The 20381-nt window shown below is 40.4% G+C and overlaps 1 protein-coding gene and 1 non-coding gene across 5 annotated transcripts in view; one reads left to right on the forward strand and one right to left on the reverse strand.

Annotated features, from left to right (window-relative positions):
- Positions 1 to 864: 864 nt before the first annotated feature.
- CCDC15 (coiled-coil domain containing 15) overlaps positions 865 to 20381 on the reverse strand; it is a 44481-nt gene continuing 24964 nt past the window's right edge. For 3 of the 4 annotated variants that reach the window (XM_045860253.1, XM_045860254.1, XM_045860252.1), the window contains 5 exons: positions 18772 to 18864; positions 17593 to 17696; positions 3360 to 3536; positions 2917 to 3065; positions 865 to 1730 (listed from right to left, as the gene is read on the reverse strand). In XM_045860253.1, the coding sequence (XP_045716209.1) occupies positions 1609 to 1730; positions 2917 to 3065; positions 3360 to 3536; positions 17593 to 17696; positions 18772 to 18864 (645 nt within the window). In that variant the 3' untranslated portion in view covers positions 865 to 1608. Of the gene's footprint in view, positions 1731 to 2916; positions 3066 to 3359; positions 3537 to 12160; positions 12256 to 17592; positions 17697 to 18771; positions 18865 to 20381 lie in introns of those variants that run through there. The other variant, XM_045860255.1, reaches the window with a different exon arrangement.
- LOC123832632 lies at positions 10155 to 10286 on the forward strand. The gene has a single exon (XR_006788104.1). It is a non-coding gene; the product is annotated as a small nucleolar RNA SNORA72 (small nucleolar RNA).

Raw genomic sequence — 20381 nt, forward strand, 5'->3', positions numbered from 1 at the left:
AAAAAAAATCTCAAAATAGATCAGAAATCGAAACATAAGAGTAAAAACTATAAAACTCTTAGAAAAACACCAGGAGTAGATCTTTGTGACCTTGGATTAGGTAATGGTAAAAGCAACAAAATAAGTAGATGAATTAGACTCTATCAAAATTAAAAAGTTTTGTGATGTCAGTATCATCATTATGATATAAAAATTCTTATCATCACTAATGTCAATATTCTATTTTCTGTGTACACCACATTCTGTTTATTCAACTGTAGACAGACGTGTGGGCTACTTCCGCCTCTTGGCCGTTGTGGATCTGTGCTGCACTGAACATGGCCGTGAAATATCTCAAGACCCTGCTTTCAGTTCTTTCTGCTACAGGCCCAGAAGTGAGATGTCTGGGTCACGGGAACATCTCTTTAGAGTGAAAAAAGGGCTCTAAAATTTGATAGTGGTAACAGTTGCAACAACCCTAGAATATATTAAAACCACTGAATCGCACATTTCAAAAGGGTGAATCATATGGTATATGAATTACACCTCAATAAGGCTGTTAAAAAAGACAACTTTAAAGGCTGAATCAGAGATAGTTCCTTAAGGATTTTGACCAAACTGGGCAATGAATCTGGTTAAATAACCAATCAATCGTGTCATTCAGGTAATTCTGACTCTTATTTGCAGTGGCCCGGCTGGATGTTGAGGTGTTTTTCCAAACAGAACCTCAGTGCTTCTTCGACACTGATCACTAGGGAAAGCACAGGAAAGAAACTGCCAGTGTACTTTTAATTCACAACACTAATCCTTTTCATATTTTGTGTCAGAAAGCGCTCTGAAGAAATAACAAACAGACACTAACTATAGCAATTTTTATTTCATCTGTCCTATAGGTATGCCATTCACCAGATTTTTAACAGGCAGGGAAGTAAGGCAGGATTTTACTCATATCAACCTCATATTCACTTTTTGAAATGTCCCAATTATTTCACGAAGAAGGTACTCAAAAGACAGAGGGTTTGTTTTTCTTTGGCAATAAAAAATATAAAATTAAAAAGTCTTATGTCTAATGTCCCTGAATGAGGAAATAAGCATGTGTTAAAAAAAAGGAGAGATGTTGAGGAGAGAGTGCGCATCCAACTCAGAGCCTGCTCATCTCCGACTGTCGGACACAACTAGAGGTGTGCACGGCAACCCAGCGGCCACTGGTGCTCGAAACTTGTCCCATCGTCTTCGTCTCCGCTGCACCCAGATGTTTTCCATTGTGTCAGGCTCAAAGGGGCAGTTTCAGGAAGACAATAAATGAGATCATCTCAAAGATTTCTCATGATCTCTTCTGACCAGAGCAGAGCAAAGTAAGGGAAACCTTACTGGTTGACTGATAGCTTTTAAAACAATAGACTCCGTATGTGTCACAGCAAAGAGACGAGTTTGGAGGTCAACTCTCCATCAGGGTCCCAAGGTGGAGACTGAGATGATGGTTCGATCTAATTATATGGACAGGTTTGTTTCGTGGGACAGTCTTTCCAGATTACACATCTTATATACTTGCACAGCTTTTCCTGGATAATCTCTCAGACTTGATTTTAAGTGAAGGCTGAAATACTAGCAGTTGATCTCAGATTCTTATTATATATTTTTCAAAGTCCGTCTGTGTGCAGAAGCAAAATTATGGATGGCGACCCGAAGAGCTGAGTTCCCCTCAGGGATGTCGCAGGAGCTGAGGACTGAGTGTAGTGCCCGGGTGTATGCTGCAAATAAAGGTTTGCACAGTGATGAATGAAGTCACATTCTCTCTCCCACCCCTTTCCAGTTAGTACTGCTTCTCTACCTAGGGCCATAGGTATTGATTTAACTACCCACTGAGTAAATATTTACTGAGCACTTACTACATGCCCAGCACTCCATGAGGACAGGAAAAATAATGGAGAGGATGGACAAAAATAACTGCGGTGCAGCCTTCCAAACCAGAAACACGTGCAGAATGCTATCCCATAATGGAGTTCAGAATAAACACAGACTATCCAAGAGAGGATGGAAAAGGTCTCCGGAAGTGAGTATTTCAGATGGTCTCAAAGGTTTAAATAAGAGTAACAGCATTCTAGGCAGAGAAATCAATATGTGAGGTGCCACACTCATAGAAAAAAGTGGCACATACTGGTGTGTGACAACAGTAAGTTCGATAAGGTTGGAGTCTTGCCTGGGGCCAAGAGAAAGCATGCCAAACGTACCGTGTATTTCGTGCTGTGTATTTTGTAAAAACCTAGAGGTTGGAGACTAGGGGAATGGCAGCATCAGATCTGTGATTTTAAAATATTAATCACGGAGATGGGGTAGCAGGAATACAAATTCTTGCAGTACTCTTAGCATGTGCATCAATCCTACATAGTCTCTGCACTACGTAAACCAATGTATTTAAGGATGAACGGGAAACAGAAACATTCAAGACAACGGGAAGGACCCCATTCTCTCTAGCTGGGATTCCTGATATAGAGAGGGTTTACACTGGTCCTCATTTTCCTCGGGGTCCCCTGGGAGAACGGGCAGTCTAATGCGGATATACATGGTGGTAAGCCTGTGTGAGATAACATTAAGGTATTTGGGTAACAGGGAATTCAACTACATAGAAGCCTAACTTAATGGCCCAAAAAGGCAAGCTCTAATATTCTTCACTTACAGGAGGACCTGGAACCCAAGTCTTCCTACAGTGGAATAAGCTGGAAATACTTCCCCAGCACAAAGGGAGACAAGATAGTAACAGACCTCAAAGAGAAATACAACTCACTATAACCTATTTTCATTGCCTCAGAGTTGTTTTGTAAAAGGGTTTTAACAGTCTCTGATATATACTATGCACTCAATACATGCTGAATTGCTACAATGACTACTTTTTAAAAAATTGTCACCGGGCCCCCACCATTCCTGTAAGAAACTTACCTCTGTGGTTTTTATAGAAACTACAGTTGTTGGCACAGGTATCAGGATGAGCATCCCAAAAGCCAGGACCACAGCAGCACAGTGGAGGTAAAGTGACGTTATACAGCCGCATTTTCTCTTGGATCTGGGCCCTTAGAGCTTCTACGTATCTGCAGAAATACAGCATGGTGAGTGAACCACCAGAAAGAGAACGAGCACGAGTCCTGATTTTACCACCATCTGAGACTGTTAGAACTATTCTACACCTCTGTGCCCGGCTCTTCCTCTTCGTACTGGGAAATGGCACTGGAAGCACGTAGTGCTATTCCCAAGAAGTATCTGGGGAAGGCCTGTGTCCCCGAAAGTATGAGAAGGCACTGTCAACTCTTGTAAGGAAAAGAGGAGCACTGACTTCCTGAAGTCTCTTCTGCACCTGCAACCCCATACAAACCCCGTCAGACTACCTTCGGGACTCCTTCTCTCGCTGCTGCTGCTTCTGTCTGGCGTCTTCCACTTCCGCGAGCTCCAGCTGGGCTAACATCTCACTCATCTTCTCCTCCGAACTCGGCTCTTCAGGCAAGTTCATTCTCAGTATCCTCTGCTCTTCTGCATAACGCTGCTGCTCTTTCTTTTTCTTAATTCTAAGGACAAAAATCATAATATAGTTAGGAATTTTATAAAAATCATTATTTAGAATTAGCTGCTAGGTCCAAATAATTCAAGAAATTCCCAGAAATAAGGAAGTCAGAAAATCAGTTTAACACCCCTAAAACAGCTTCAAAAAACTGCTGGCTGGTTCGAGTTTATCCTAGAGCTTGTGTGTGTGAGTGAGTGTGTGAGTGTGTGTGTGTGTGTACCCACACATACATGCACTGCCTCCCAAATGGAAATGACCAATGGCTACCATCAAGAGTTTTTCTGTAAGAATCCAAGTACAAGAGCTTTCTCAGATTAAAACTACAAGTAGACAGGACTTTAGTTTTTAGCAAAAAAATGGAGTAACAGACACTAGATTTGCCCTCCTGCCCTAAATAATCAAATAAACAAGTCAACCAACCAACTAATCAACCAGACAAAACACAAAAAACAATCGTTTCCAAAACTCTAGACACCAGGCACGGAAAGACAGTGGTCCTGGACACTGGCAAACAAATGGGGTGAGCCATGTAACCGCCCGAGCTCCCTGACTTGAAAGTTTCCAGGCAGCTGCACCGGGAAGGGCAGCTGAGGTGGAGCCTAACAGAGACGAAGCTGAAGGTCAGGGTTACAAAGGCAACTAGAGTTGGTGAGACAGAATGCCAGAGAGGAGAGGGCTGCTCCGAGAGAGGACTCCAGCGACCTCCAGAGGGGCTTCTTCTAACACAGCAGAGCATTGCGCATGAACGTGAGGAAAGGCGGGGCATGAGCCATATCTAAAGACTAACAGGACAGCTATGGGGACATGAAGTACGGTACGGGAAGTGGGGCAGCCAGAGCACTTACACGCGTGACCAGTGGACATGAACAAAGGTGGGGGGGTTGCCTAAGGGAGTGGGGGAGTGCTGGGGGTAACGAGGGACAAATTGGGACAACTGTAACAGCATAATCAATAAAATATAATTTAAAAGAAAAAAATAAAAGGGTAGCAGAGCACAGTGCCTTGTGCTCACACAGAGCAGGGAACAGTGCCTGTTCCACCAGTCGGACTCGGAAAACCCATAACGCACAGGGCATGGGCTCCTTTCAGGAGCAGCTACCTTAGCAGTGTGGAATGATAATCAGCCCTAGACTGAGTGCTGTTCCAGACACACCTTACAAACTGTAAAAGCAAAGCCCCAGAGTAACTTAACTGCATCTGAAAACAAAGCTCAGGAGAATCTATAAGAACGCAAAGATATCCAGCAACCAACATGGTAAAATTCATGATGCTGGACATCTAATCAAAGATTATCAGGCATGCAAAGAGGAAGGAAATCATGACTCATAATGAAGAGAATAATCAATCAAAACCAATATAGAACTGACAATTACTACAATTAATGCACAAGAACATTAAAAGTTATTACAACTATATTCTATATGTTCAAAGATTAAGATATAAAAAAACTGAAATCAAACTTCTCAAGAAAATAACAACTTCTGAGATGAAAAATGCACTAAAGAATAGGTCTGTATTTATTGAAGAAATGGAATCAATAATTAACCTCCCCAAACAGGAAGCACCAGGCCAAGATGGGTTTGCTGGTAAATTCTACCAAACAATTAAGGAAAAAATTACACCACTTCTCTACAATGCCTTTCAGAGAAGGGAATACTTCTTAATTCATTCTAATACCAAAAACAGACAAAGATATTACAAGAAAATAAAACTATAGATCAACATTTCTTATGAACACAGAGGCAAGAATCCTCAAAAATATTAGCAAATCAAACCCAACGATACATACAAAGATTTGTCTACCATGACCAAGTGGGATTCATCCCAGGAATGCCAGGCTTGTTCAACATGAAAAACATCGATCTATCACTTCAACAACCTACTTAAAAAAAGAAATCCCATGATTCTACGGATGCAGGAAAAGCATCTGACAAAATCCAACACCATTTACGATAAAAACTCAGTAAACTAGGAATAGAGGGGAACTTTCCAAACTTGATAAAGAACACTTACCAAAAAATCCTACAGCTAACATCATACTCAAAGGTGAGAAATAAGACACTTTCCCACCACTAAGATCAGGAACAAGGCAAGGACGACCCTTCTCACCACTCCACTTCAACATGGTACTGGAAGTCCTAGCTAATGCAATTAGACAAGAAAAGGAAAAAATAAAACTGTCTTTGTTCACAGATGACATAATCATCTATGTTCTTCCCAACCTGATCTACAGATTCAATGTAATTCCAATAAAAATCCCAGCCAGTTACTTTGTAAACACTGAAAAACTGATTTTAAAGTTTATATGGAGAGGCAAAAGTCCCAGAGTACCAACATAATATCAAAGGAGAGGGACAAAGTTGGAGGACAAATACTAATCAACTTCAAGACTTACTGTAAAGTTACAGTACTCCAGAGAGTGTTGTGTTGGTGGTGAAAACACAGACAGATAGAAAAGTGGGACAGAACAAAGAGGCCAGAAATAGATCCTCATGAATATAATCCATTGATCTTTGACAAAGACACAAAGGCGATATAATGGAGCAATGATAGTCTTCTTCACACATGGTACGGGGACAACTGAATATCCATGTGCAAAAAAATGAATCTAGACACAGACCTCACAGCCCTCACAATAAGCAACTCAAGATGGGTCATAGAGATCAATGGAAAACATGGAAGTTATCTCCTGGAAGATAACTTAGGAGAAAACCTAGATGATCTTGGCTGTGGTGATGACTTTTTAGATACAACACCAAAGGCATGACCTATAAAAGAAAGATGATGAGCTGGACTCCATTAAAATTGGGAACTTCAGTTCTGCAAAAAATGCTTCAAAAGAATGAGAAAATAAGCCATAGACTGAGAGAAAATATTTGCAAGAAACACATCTGAAAAGGACTATGATCCCAAATACAAAAAGAGAAGATCCCTAAAATGAAACAATTCAAAAACAAACAACCTAATTCAAAAATGGGCCAAAGACCTGAACAGACATCTCAGCAAAGAAAATACACAGATAGCAAATAAGTAACCATTGCACACCTATTAGAATGGCCAAAATCTGGAACACCGACAACACCAAATGCTACGAGGATGTGGAGCAACAGGAACTCTCATTCATTGCTGCTGGAAATGCAAAAACGGAGCAACCACTTTATTAAACATACTTTTATCTACCATATGATCCAGCAATGATGCTACTTGGTTTACCCAAAGGGTTGAAAACACATTCACACAAAACCTGCACAAAGGTATTTACAGCAGCTTCATTTATAATTGCCAAATCATGAAATCAACCAAGATTTCCCTTAGCAAGTGAATGGATAAATAAACTATGATATATCCAGACAACACAATATTATTCAGTGCTATAAAATAATGAGCTACCAATGAAAAAACATAGAGAAACTTAAATGCATATTACTGCAGTGAAAAAGTCAATCTGAAAGGCTACATACTGTATGATTATAAGTATATGACATTTTGGAAATGGCAAAAGAATGAAGACAGTGAAAAAAATCAGTAGTTGCCAGAAGCTGGGAGAGAGGGAGGCGAAGAGGGATGAGCAGGCAGAGCATAGAGGACTTTCAGGGCAGTGAAACTATGCTGCATGACACTGGAATGATGGGTACATGTCATTACTCATTTACCCAAACCCATACATGCACAGCACCAAGAGTAAGCCCTGAAGTAAACTGCAAACTGTGGGCAACAATGTGTCAATGTAGGTTCCTTATTGTACCAAATGTACCACACTGGTGGAAGTGCTGATAAAAAACCACAAACCACAACCTCAATGAGATATCACCTCACACCCATCTGGGTGGCTACGGAAAAAAAAAAATCAGAAAATAACAAGTATTGGTGAGGATGTGAGAAACTGGAATCCTTGTGCATTGTTGGTGGAATTGTAAAACGGTGCAACCGCTATGGGAAATAATATGGAAGTTCCTAAAAAAGATTGAAAATAGAACCACCATATGACCCAGCAGTCCCACTTCTGGGCCTGTATCCGAAAGAACTGAAAGCAGGGTCTTGAAGAGATATGGCACGGCCATGTTCAGCGCAGCACAAATTCACAACAGCCAAGAGGCAGAAGCAGCCCACACGTCCGTCTGCAGTTGAATAAACAGAATGTGGTGTGTACACACACAATGGAACCCTAACATTATTCAGCCTTAAAAAGAGAAGAAATCCTGTCACATGTGACAATATCAATAAGCCTTAAGGACAGCCTACCCAGTGAAGCAGCCAATGACAAAAAGACAAATACTTATAAGTGCATTTATTAATATGAAGTAGTCTAAAGTAGTCAAATTCATAAAAAGACATTAAAAGGGTAATCAGAGAAGAATAAGAACAATTTTATGACAATAAATTTGACAATGACATAACTTGGATGAAATGATATATCTTGAAGGACACAAACTATTAAAGCTTACTCAAGAAAAAGAGAACCAAAATAGCCCTCTATCTATTATCAACATTGAAACTGTTAAGAATCTTTCCATGATGGAAATACCAGAACTAGACAGATTCACTGGCAAATTCTACCAAATACTTAAGGAATAAATAATACCAATTCTACATAAACTGTTTCCAAAAAACTGCAGAGAGCACTTCCCATCTCATTCTGCGAGGCCAGCATTACCCTGAAGCCACAACCAGTCAAAGACACTACACGAGAATTACAGGCCAGTATCTCTTAGACACAGGTGTGAATTCTAAACCAGGGGTGTCAAACTCTTTTTCACCAGGGGCCACATCAGCCTCAAGGTTGCCTTCAGAGGGCCAAATATAACTTTAGGACTGTATAAACGTAACTACTCCTTAACCAGAGGCAAGGAGCTCAGTGCTGCCACCAGGTAGAAACAAGGTGCCGGGCCGGATAAAACAAGGTGGAGGGCCGGATTCAGCCCACAGGCCTTGTGTTTGCCACCTGTGTTCCAAACAAAATTTTTAGCAAATCTAATCTAAAAGAATAATAAATTTTTACCCAGAAAAGTGCATCCCAGGAACACAGGGTTGGTTTAACATTAAAAATCAAACAATGGGAATACTTTCTCTCTAAGATCAGGGATTGTTCACTTTCATTGCTGCTCTTCAACATTGTACTGAAGGTTCTAGCCAGCATAATCAGGCAAGAAAGAGAAATAAAAGACATTGAGATTAAAAGAAAAAATAAAATTGTCTTTGTTTGAAGATGACATGTTCACCATGTTAAAAGAGCCAAAGGAATTAAGTTTAATAAGGTCTCAGGGTGCAAGATCCACATCCAAAAATCAACTGCACAATTCCATATACTACCAACAGAATGAAATCAGAAATTGAAATTTTAAAAAGTACCATTAGCAACAGCATCAAAAATATGAGACTAATGGACAGATCTGATAAAAGGTGTGAAAGATCTATACACAGAAAACCATAAGAAAATTATTTAAGAAGAGCGAAATAAAGGAGAGATACCTTGTTGAAGGTTTGTAAGACTAAATATTGCTAAAATGTCAATTGTCCCCAAATTATCTGTAGATGAAACACAATCACAATCACAATCCAAAAAGGCTTTCTTTTGGGAGGGTAGAAATTGGCAAGCTAATTGTAAAATTCACATGGAAATGTAAAGGGCCTTGCAAAGCCCTTTACATGACAGTCAACTGGGGGAACCGGGGAGACAACACTGGGGAAACCTGGAGGGCTCACACACCCGATTTCAAGCATTATTATAAAACCACACTAATCAAAACAGCATGGTATTAAAAACAGGCAAGTAGAAATCAACAAAATAGAAAAGAAGTCCAGAAGTAAACCCACACATATATGGACAACTCATTTTTTTAAATACCTTCGATGAGATATAATTTGCATACCATAACGTTCGCCTGCACCGTAATGTAATTTGAAGACATTTTCATCACCTCTAAAAGAAACTCCGTGCTATTCAGTAGCAATCTCTCTCCACACCCTCCCAGAGAGCACAAGGCAACCACTAACCTTCTGGGCTGCAGATCTGCCGGCTCTAGACACTTCATATGAATGGGATCACACGATATGTGGCCTTTTGTGACGAATTTCTTTGACCTGGCACAATGTTTTCAAAGTCCGTCCATGTTGTATCATGTATCAGATTTCATTCCTTTTCATTACCAATATTCCACTATATAGATACACTATATTTTATTTAACTATTCGTCAGTTTGGGAACATTTGTGATGCTTCCATTCCTGGCTGTCACGAATAATGCTGCTGTAAACGTGTGTGTGAGTTTGGTGTGGATGGACACGGCCAGTTCTCCTGGGTGTGGATGCACCCTGCAGTGGAACTGCTGAGTCACGTGGGAATTCTGTGTTTAACCTTTTGAGAAACTGTCAAACTGTTTTCCAAAGTGACTGTACCATTCTGCATTCCCTACCAACAACGTATGGGGGTTTTAATTTCTGCACATCTTCATCAGCACTGATTATTACTAGGGTTTTTTTTTTAACTAAAGCCACTGTCGTGTGCCGAAAGTATTATCCCATTGTGATTCTGACTTCCCCAATTACTAATGATGTACCTTTTCATGTGCTTATTAGCCATTTGCATATGTTACTGGGAGAAATGTTTATTTAAATCCTTTGTCCTGGGAATATTCTCGCTGTTCTGGTTTTGTAATAATCAAGGCAGTCTAAACATTCGCTATGTTAAGACCACGCCTGTGTCCCGAGACCCAGTTCCTTCCCTAGGACTGGTTCTATAAATGCTGCTGATAAACAAATAAAGAAACAAACAAATCCTTTGTCTACTTTTTAATTGGGCTGTCTTTTTATTACTGACTTGTAAGAGTTCTTTATATTTCTGTCTTTCATAAGATATATAATTTGCAAGTATTTTCTCCCATTCTGTAGTTGTTTTTTCATTTTCTTGATGGTTTTTAATGTTGATCAAGTTGAATTTATCCATTTTCCCCTTTACTGTTTGTTGGACAGCTGATCTTTAACAACTGCACAAAAGCGGTGCCGTGGAGAAGGGACAGCATTTTCAACAAATGGATATCCACATGCAAAAAAGTAAACTTCACACCATATATGAAAATTAACTCAAACTGGATTACAGATCTAAATGTAAAACCTATAATGATAATTTTCCTAGAAAAAAATATTCATGGCCTTTGGTTAGGCAATGATTTTTTAAAATATGACACCAAAAGCACAATCTATAAAAGAACAAATTAGAAATCAGAAATTACTGAAATTTAACATTTCAGCTCTTTCAAGGACAATGTTAGGCCCTGGCTGGTGCGGCTGGGTACAGGCCTGTGAATCAGAGTCATGGGTTGATTCCCAGTCAGGGCACGTGCCTGGGTTGTGGGCCAGGTCCCCGGTAGGGGGCACGCAAAAGGCAACCACACACTGATGTTTCTCTCCTTCTCTTTCTCCCTCCCTTCCCTCTCTCTAAAAATAAATAAATAAAATCTTTAAAAGACAACATTAAAATGAAGACAAGTCACAGACTGGGAGAAAAGTTTTGCAAAGCACATATGGGTTAAAGCACTTGTACACAAGTTAATTTAGAAAAACTTAAAACTCAACAATAAGACACTTCGCCAAAAAAAATTATATACAGATGACGAACACTTGAAAAGATGCTCAAGAGCGTTGGTCACTCAGGAAATGCAAATGAAGCCACAAGAAGACACTACTACACGCCTGCGCAAACGGTTAAAATCAAAGGGACTGACCGTGTGAAGCACTGGAGAAGACGTGAGGAGTCAGGGACTCCCTTTCATTGCTGGTGGTAATATAAAATGGTATAACCACTTCCAAAAACAGTTTGGCAGTTTCTTTTAAAAATGAAATTTATACTTATCGTATGACCAGCCTTTCTGCTCCCAGTTATTTACTCACGGGAAAAGGTAACATACTTCGAAAGACTCACACACAACTGTTCGTTGCAGCTTTATTTGTAACAGCCAAAAACTGGAAACAGCTCGAATGTCCACAACCTGTGAGTGCACAGACAAACTGTGGTCTACCCACACCACAGAGCACGGCTCAGCAGCAACAGGGAATGAACCCGAGATGCACGCAAAAAGGACGACTCGCAAAACAATGTGCTGAGTGAAAGGAGCTGAGCACAAGGGCACGCACACACCGCACAATTCTAGAAAACGCCAACAAATCGTCAGTGACCTAGCACGAACCCGTAGCTGCTGGGGAGAATGGGGCCAGAGGGGCAGGGGAGAGGGGCTCCCAAGGGTGTGAGGGAACTTTTGAGAATGATGGATATTTTCACTATCTTGACTATGGCGGTGGTTTCATGTACATACTCGTGTATGTTTATACTTCATGTGCAATTTATTGAATATCAATTAGACTTATTTTAAAAAAACACCTATGAGTAGAAAGGAAACAAGTAGCTCACTGAGAAAATCATAAGAAAACTAAGTAAAGAATTTTTGTTAAGAAACACAACTGACTCAGGACTCGAACTTATAAACATATGCTGATAATTTTAGTTGCTAAAAATTACATTGAAACAAATGAGTTACTGTTTTCTGAACAATAGTATGAAGTCAATTCACACCCATACCTCTTCAGTAAATCATCGATTGCTGAAAATTCCGGGTTATATCACTGGCAGGCTATTTACTCCAGGGGAATTAAGGCCTTCCTTTTAGTTAGATTAACACAGGTATATATTTTAAAGCCAGAGCCGTCCTACAAAGGCTAAAAGATCAGGCCCTGGAAAAATACAAGAGACACAATAGCTGTATTGTATGAACAACTAAGTCTTTCTAGATTCTGACAGCTAATCACTAGCAGAGTGTCAAGGCTACTTTAAACAAGAATTTTCTTACAACTGTTCTCTCATGGTTGCTATTCTTTCCTAAGCTACAACTGCTTCAATCTAAACTGTCTCAATGAGTATGGAATGTAAACATAGCCTTTATCGTAGGGTTCAAACTCAAGTGCAATATAAAGTTATAGTAGGGTAGAGGTGAGGATCCCATTATTGCAATCTGGCCACAGAGGTACGTTTTTATACCTGTGAAGATCCAGATTTACATGTGTATAAGGTAGTGACCCAGGAATGTGAGAGAGGTGATATGGGGACGGGCCCAAATGGGCACATGCTCATTCACAACTGACTTGAAAAATATATGTCATCTTGCTCTCCAAAAAGAGTACTTAAGTGAAAAGATCACAGGTGCTCTTGGCTAGGGACCTACGTACCTAGGGATTGTATTCTAAAGACAGCCAGTAAAGAAAAGTATTTGGAGGACATTCATATTTGCTTAGTTCAGTAACTTCTTACCTTGTGGGAAAAAAAAGATTTTTCTGCAGATAATTAATCAAATTGAGTCTTTCAATGGAGAAATTTAAATGGAACCAACTGAATAACAACAGAAAAGCTGTCACTGTTATAATTCTCTATACCAGTAAACCAAGAGCTAAAGAAACAGATCAGCATTGTTTTTCAAATGTTGACATCTTAGGTCGTAATAACAGGACAGTCACGACAAACGGCAGACTCAGCCCCTCTCCTTGTGCCCCCAGCCGTTCCTCTCCTCACAGTCAAACATCTGGAGAGTTCTCCAGACTTCCTGTCTCTGTTTCCTGATAGCCTCCCGCGCTCCAATACGGCTTTACAACCCATCGGTCACTGCACTGAAATAGCTCTCTCAGGTCGCTGGTGGCCTGTGGGTCACTTAATCCATCTGGCACAGTAACTGGCAACCTTTTTCTTCTCATGGCACACATAAACTAATTACCAAAATTCTGTAGCACACTGAAAAATATATATTTTTTGCTGATCTGACCAAAAATTAGGTATAATTTTGATTTATTCACACCAGATGGCTGGTGTTGTATTGATTGTTGTCATTTCTTATTTGACAACCTAAGGAAAGAGAGGTCAGTACCCCTTACTAAATAGTCAGGTATTGCATGTTTTAAACATTCTTGCAGCCGCTGGTTGAAAATCAGTGATCTAGCACATACATTCTCAACAGGGGCAATATTGTACACAAAAAGACAAAAATTGATTCAAAGAAGCAAAAAATCTGAGCTGTTAAAATACTTTGTGGCCTTCCAAAGTCACAGTACAGGAGCAGACACAGGCTACATGTAGGCATTCTCCACTTCTCACTCTACACCTTCTCCCGAAGTGCCTTCGCGTCTGTCATCTGCTTCAGTCGCCACCCACGACCACCTAGAGCTCACAAAGCTGCAGCTCCGCCACAGACCACTCCCCTGAATTCAAACCTGTCCAACCACCTGCCAATCTGACATCTTCCCCACAGGGTTCCAACGGTATTTTTCTGGGAAAAGAACCCACAGCTTTGGCCAGATTCTCGGGTTAATAACTACTGCCACAGAGTAGTTTCAAAAAGGATCATAAAATCAAAAATGACAAAGCTACCTAAAAAGGTTGATATAAACACTCATTCTACAAACACGTCTTTAATCTTATCTGATGTTTTTGAGGCCACTTGCATAAACATACCTTTTCCTTACACACAGCAGAAACTAAAGTAGGTCAGAAATCAACACATTGGTATGTTTCTTTCCCCACTGACGGGAACACACATAACCTGGCAGTCTAAGCCTAAACCTGGGACTTATCCTTGAATTCTCTCACAAAATCCTTTTAATTTTCTCTCTGATGCTCTTAAAACTTCCTCCTCCTCATTGCCTCCCTGGCCCTGGCTTCGCTGAAAGGCCGTTCCAGACTCCAAAGGGGCTAGGTGATAGTTCAAATACATCTAGGGTTGAGTCCCAGTTCTGCCATTGTTCAGTGAAATCTCAGGCAAATTATTTTCTTCTGTAAAATGAAAAGAATAAAATCTACCCCCTGAGGGCACTGAAGTGAGGAAAGGACCGCACGCCTCTGGAACACTCACCTGTGCCCGGCACACTGTAACCACTCAGCGGGCGGTGATAGCCACTGCCCTGCAGGACCGCATATCAGCTAGAGACGATTCGGTACAGTGCTTGGCACAGAGTAAGGACTTGATGTAGAATGATCTTTTTAAAAAGTTAATTTCACCTCTCATCTTCTCTGTAAGTGTACTCCTTCAATAACCTCCTAACATCTACTTTCAGTCATTCCCCACAATGCCTCTAAATGGCTCATGTTTTCGGGGTAAATGCCGAATTCCTCCTCACGACACACACAGCTCCTTAGGATCTTGTCTGCTTATTTCTCAAGGCTCACCGCTTACTATTGCATCAGCCCCAGTCCCAGCAGAGTCAGCACTGTCTGTTCTTCCAGAGTCAATGCTTTTGCAGCACTGTTCCTCTTGCTAGAGCTCCCATGTGTTCCTCCCCCAACCCAACTCCCATTCTCTCTCATACTACTGCTTCTAACCCTTCAAAACGCAGCTGAGGAAGCCCCCTCTGTCCTGCCAGATTATAGTCCCAATTATGGGTTCAAAACACAGTCTCTGTGGTCTCACACAGTCTAGTGGTATCTTTCTTCTAATATTAAAAAATTATTTTATTTTACTAATATTTTACTTGAGGGTTTTATAAGAGAAATTAGTCCATAACATTGTTATTTTATAAATGTCCTTGCTAGATTGGTATTAAGGTTATACTGGCCTCTATAATTATTTGGGAGGTAGTCCCTGTTTTCTATTCTCTGGAATATTTTATGTAAAACTTGGTGTAACTTTTTCCCTTAAATATTTGGCAACTAACATTTTTTGAAGACTTATTTATTTATTTATTTACTTACTTACTTATTATTTACTTATTTAATAGGGGAAGGGAGGGAGAAAGAGAGAGCACGAAACATTGATCAGTTGCCTCTCGCACTGACTGGGGACCTGGCCCACAACCCAGGCTTGTGCCCTGACCAGGAATCAAACAGGCGGCCTTTTGCTCCGTGGAATGATGTCCAACCAACTGGGCCACTCGGGTCAGGGCGGCAACTAGCATTTCTTGAGCACACACTCTGTGCCAGTTTCTGCATTAAGCACATTCACACGATACCTTCTCTAGTGCTCACAGCACCGTCATGAGTGATACCCCATTCCTGTCCCTGTCCCACAGAGAAGAGACTAAGGCTCGCAGATGTTCTTCCCCGAAGTCACACAGCGGCTAGGCAGCAGAGCAGGGACTTGAAGACATCTCTCTCCATGCTCTGAACCACATGTGCACTATAAGGTACTGTAATTATCTGTTCTTGTATCTGCCTCCCCACCGGTCGGTAAAATATATCTCGTAGGACCCCGAAGAGTGCGTTCATGTCTTTCACTTTTTGCGCCCCTAAGTCTCACATCCTGTCTACCAGTGAATAGGTGCTCAATAAACAGCTGCTAAATGAAAGAATAAAAACATGTTATTTGATTCATATACAACTGGCTGAGGTAAAGCAGCTTTTATCAATTCCTGTTTAGAAAGCAGATGTATGTTTTAGAATGCTGTTAAAGTACTTCTGACTTTAAGTCATATAACCTCCATGCAAGGGAAGGCATAAATGATTTTGTTTCTTCAACCAGAAAAAAGCCAAAAATAATTTTTAATTATTTGCAAGCAATCAACAAGATTTAATTTTCTGATGCCATCTGTAAGACAGAGACCTTTATATTTTTTCTAGGATCGAGCATATAAATCCAAAATGAAAAAAGATTATCCAGTAAGAAAATGGCAATAAAACAAAAGCCTTAAGCAGAAAAGCTTTCAAAAAGGTCAGCAGTACATCTGAAGAAGAATTCCCCACTGACTACGCCATGTGGTAGACATGCCATAAGAAGATTTAGGTTAGACATCAAATGCCCATAGCAAGGATGTCCTGGCTTCAGTTAAATGAACTGAACTAAATTTCCATTCTGTCTTTTGCTAAATGAGTTTGTAAAAGCTTATATATGAGCACTACACAGCTAACGTTTTTCTGATGCGGATCTGATCATAATTATGGCTGAACAACTAGCTTGTAGCACGACAAATCTGGCTACACACACGAGTGAACTGTATGACTTCTTTCTTCAGGTCTGATCTGCTGCTTTTTCCCCAGCCTCTTAAGATATAAATTAAAAACACTGATTTTTAGCCTTTTTAACTTTTCTTTTAAATTTTATTTTTCATGCAGAGTTTGCATTCTATATTATTTTGTATTAGTTTCGGGTGTACAGCATAATAGACAATCACACACTTTACAAAGTGCTCCCCCACAACATTCCCGGCATCCACCTGACACCAGACATATTTACTACATCACTGACTGCATTCCCTCTGCTGCACTGTGCATCCTTTATTTTCAGTCTGTGTGTCTTTCAGTCTGAAGTGGGTCTCTTGCAGACAGCATATATATGGGTCTTGTGTTCTTATCCATCCAGCTACCCTATGTCTTTTGACTGGATGTCCTTCAGTAGGTGAATGGATAAATAAACTGTAGTACATTCAGACAACAGGTTATTATTCAGTGCTAAAAGGAAATAAGGTAGCAAGCCATGAAACAGCGTTGGAAGAACTTAAAAGCATATTGCTAAGTGAAAGACACCAAGTGAAAGGTTATATATGCTGCGTGGTTACGACGCTGTCACATTCTGGAGACAGCACACCGTGGGGACAGTAAAAAGGTCAGTGGTCGCTGGGGACCGGGGGGCGGGGAGAGATGAATGAGTGAAGCACAGCTGTTCTGCATGACACTGCCATGATAGACACATGTCATTACACATTTGTCAACACTGTACAGACCTACCACACCAAGAGTGAGTCTGGATGTGAAGTGTAGGGTGCAACGTGTCCGCAGAGGGTCCGTCCATTGTGACAGAGGTACCTCGGGGGTACCAGACGGTAACAGTGGGGGAGGCTGCCCGTGGGTACAGGCAGGGAGGAAATGGAATGCTTTGTACTTCTGCTTAACTTTGCTGTGAACCTATAACTTTCAAAAAAATTAATTCTATTTAAAAACCATAGCTTTTAACCATCTATGAATATTTCTATCCAGATTAAAAATAGTTGTTCCCACTATGGATCAGAAGGCAAAACCACTGATTATTTCTAAAACTTAGCTTCCAAAGTCATCTTAACGGATAGTTTAAAGATCATAATGAAGGTTAGACAACTCACTTTTCAATTTTCCTCCTATGTTCTTTTTGCCTTTGTTGCTCTTTTACTTGTTCTCTTTCAATATCCATGAAAAGTCGTCTATATCTCAGGTACTGCTTTTGACGCTAAAGGAAAGAAGTTAAAATTGTTAAGACTCTGCTCTCAGAGGACTTTCCAAGGAAGGAAATAATCTTTGTACCTTAGACAAGAAAACTATATGATACAGAAGCCACATGGAACTAAGTCCTTAATTTCCTTCTATTTATGGTGGCTCAGGATAGTATCACATACAGTAAGAGTTTTATATTTTCAAATACACAGTTATTAGATGTTACGAACAAGTCAGAGAAAGAAGAACTAATTTAGGTTGCCCCTAGTGTGGTCCCTTGTCAGCAGCGCTGGAGGAAATGACTATATTTGACATGATAAGATACATACCATGTTTACTATTGCCAAGCAGTGAGTACCACGGAAGCAAGGCCACAGAAAGAATGTGTGATGTATCTGCTAACAAAATAGTCGCTCGAACTTTTCAGAATCCAAACCATACCATGGAAGCATAGTCTAAGCCTGGCCTGATGTGGTGGGGAGGAGAGGAGGACTGAGGAATTTGTATTTTAAAGGGAACAAGTATAATGAAAGCCAGCGCCACTCCTATGTGTGTGAGACATTCATACCTCTGGAGTGGTATGTTCTCTTTTAAGGGCACAAGCTATTCAAGGGGCATTGGCAGGCACGGACACATTTCTGCCTTCTGGGTAGCTTGTGCCCTCTCGGCACAAACTGCTGAAGGTCTGACAGCAGTCCCCAGTGCTGCAGACACAGCCCAGTCACCAGTGTGCTCTGTTAAAGCACAGATGCCCACACCTGTCTTTTCAGATCTGAAAAAATGGGTCTGAGAAAAGCTCTACATCTGATTTAGTACATGGCCAGTGTTAAAAACTAACTTTGGCTTGAAAAGAAAAAAAAAAAAGGAAGCCATAATGAAAACTCCAATTCCTTTAAATGAGTAATTGTGGCAAATATCAGTAACTGAAGAAGTTCACTAGGACTACATCTCTGATTTCACATCAAGGTACCCAAAACCTTAGGAGCTTAGAAGGGAAGTTTCACTTATTATAATGACACAAGTTACTTCCGATTTCATGCACATTATTCCAGTGGAAACACCGGTGTCCAAAAGCAGCTGTCATTACACACCTCTTTCCTGTCTTCTTCTTGATCCACTCCAAGCTGAAGTGCCAGCGGCGTCTGGAGTTCGGTGTTTAATCTTGATTGATATTTATCATAAACCTGTTCATGGACAAGATGATTCTTAAATTCATATGAAAATGCAAGGGACCCAGAAGAGCTGAGATGATCTTGAAATAGAAGACAAAGTTGGAGGATTCATGCTTCCCAATTTCAAAACTTAACTAGAGAACTAAAGTAATCAAGAGAGTGTGGTGCCAGTATAAGGACAGACATATAGATCAACAAGATAGAGCCCTGAGCAGTGTGGCTCAGCGGGTTGGGCATCGTCCCACAAAGTCAAAGATCGCCAGTTCAATCCCTTGTCAGGGCAAATGCCTGGGTTGCAGGTTTGGTCCCCGGCTGGGGCGCGTATGAGAAGGCCTCATAGATGCTTCTCTCTCACATCGATGTTTCTCTCCCTCTCTTTCTCCCTCTCTCCCCCTCTCTCCAAAAATAAATAGTCTTAGACCAACAAAACAGAAATGACAGTTCAAAAATAAACCCTTATATTTTTACACTCAAATGATTTTTGGTAAGAGTGCCAAGAGAATTCAATGGGTAAAAATAATCTGAACGGTGTTAGGAAAACCAGATATCCACATGAAAAAGAATGAGGACTCCTATATAACACTACATACAAAAATTAATTCAAAGCAAATCACAGGTCTAAATCTGAGAGACATACAATTATCACAGGAACACAAAAGAGTAAATCTTCATGACCTTGGATTAGGCAATGGTTTCTTATATATCACACCCAAATCAGAAGCCACAAAAGAAAAAGTAGATAAACTGGTATTCATCAAAATTACCAACTTTTGTGCTACAAAGGAAACCAACAAGAGAGTGAAAAGACAACCCACAGATGAAAAAAAAATTTATAAATCATATAACTAGTAAGGAACCTGTATGCAGAATATAATAAAAACTCACATAACTCAATAGTCAAAAGACAAATAACCCAATTACGAATGAGGCAGAGAACCTAAGACAGTTTTCCAAAGAAGACACAAACGGCCAATACACACATGAAAAGATGCTCAAGATTAACCATCAGGAAAACGTAAGTCAACACCAGAATGAGATGCTACACCACCCCCCAGTACGACAGCTGTAATTACACAGAGGGGTAACGACAAGCGCTGGTGAGGACGTACAGAGCTGGAGCCCCCATACACTGCTGGCGGGAATGGGACACAGTACAGCCACTGTGGAAACCTGTGTGGCAGCTCCTCCAAAGGCTTAGCATAAAGAGGCACATGTCCCAACAATTCCATTCCTATGTACATGCCCCAGAGAAATGAAAACATGCATCACCCAGAAAGATGCACATAGATGTTCTGGCAGTATTACTCATAATAGCTAAGAAGTGGAAACAATCCAAATGTCTATGACCTGATAAGTGGATAAATAAAAGGCGCTAAATGCATAAAATGAAATAGTATCCGATGCAAAGGAATGAAGTACAACTATACTCGATAAGATCAACGAACTTTGAAAACATGATTCTCAGTGAAATAAAGCAGTCACAAAAGGCCATATGTGGCATGATCCCATTTATATGAAATGCCCAGAAA

This window comes from Phyllostomus hastatus, unplaced genomic scaffold, assembly GCF_019186645.2.
Source record: "Phyllostomus hastatus isolate PE091 unplaced genomic scaffold, TTU_PhHast_1.1 phas_scaffold_193, whole genome shotgun sequence".
Lineage (NCBI taxonomy): Eukaryota > Metazoa > Chordata > Mammalia > Chiroptera > Phyllostomidae > Phyllostomus > Phyllostomus hastatus.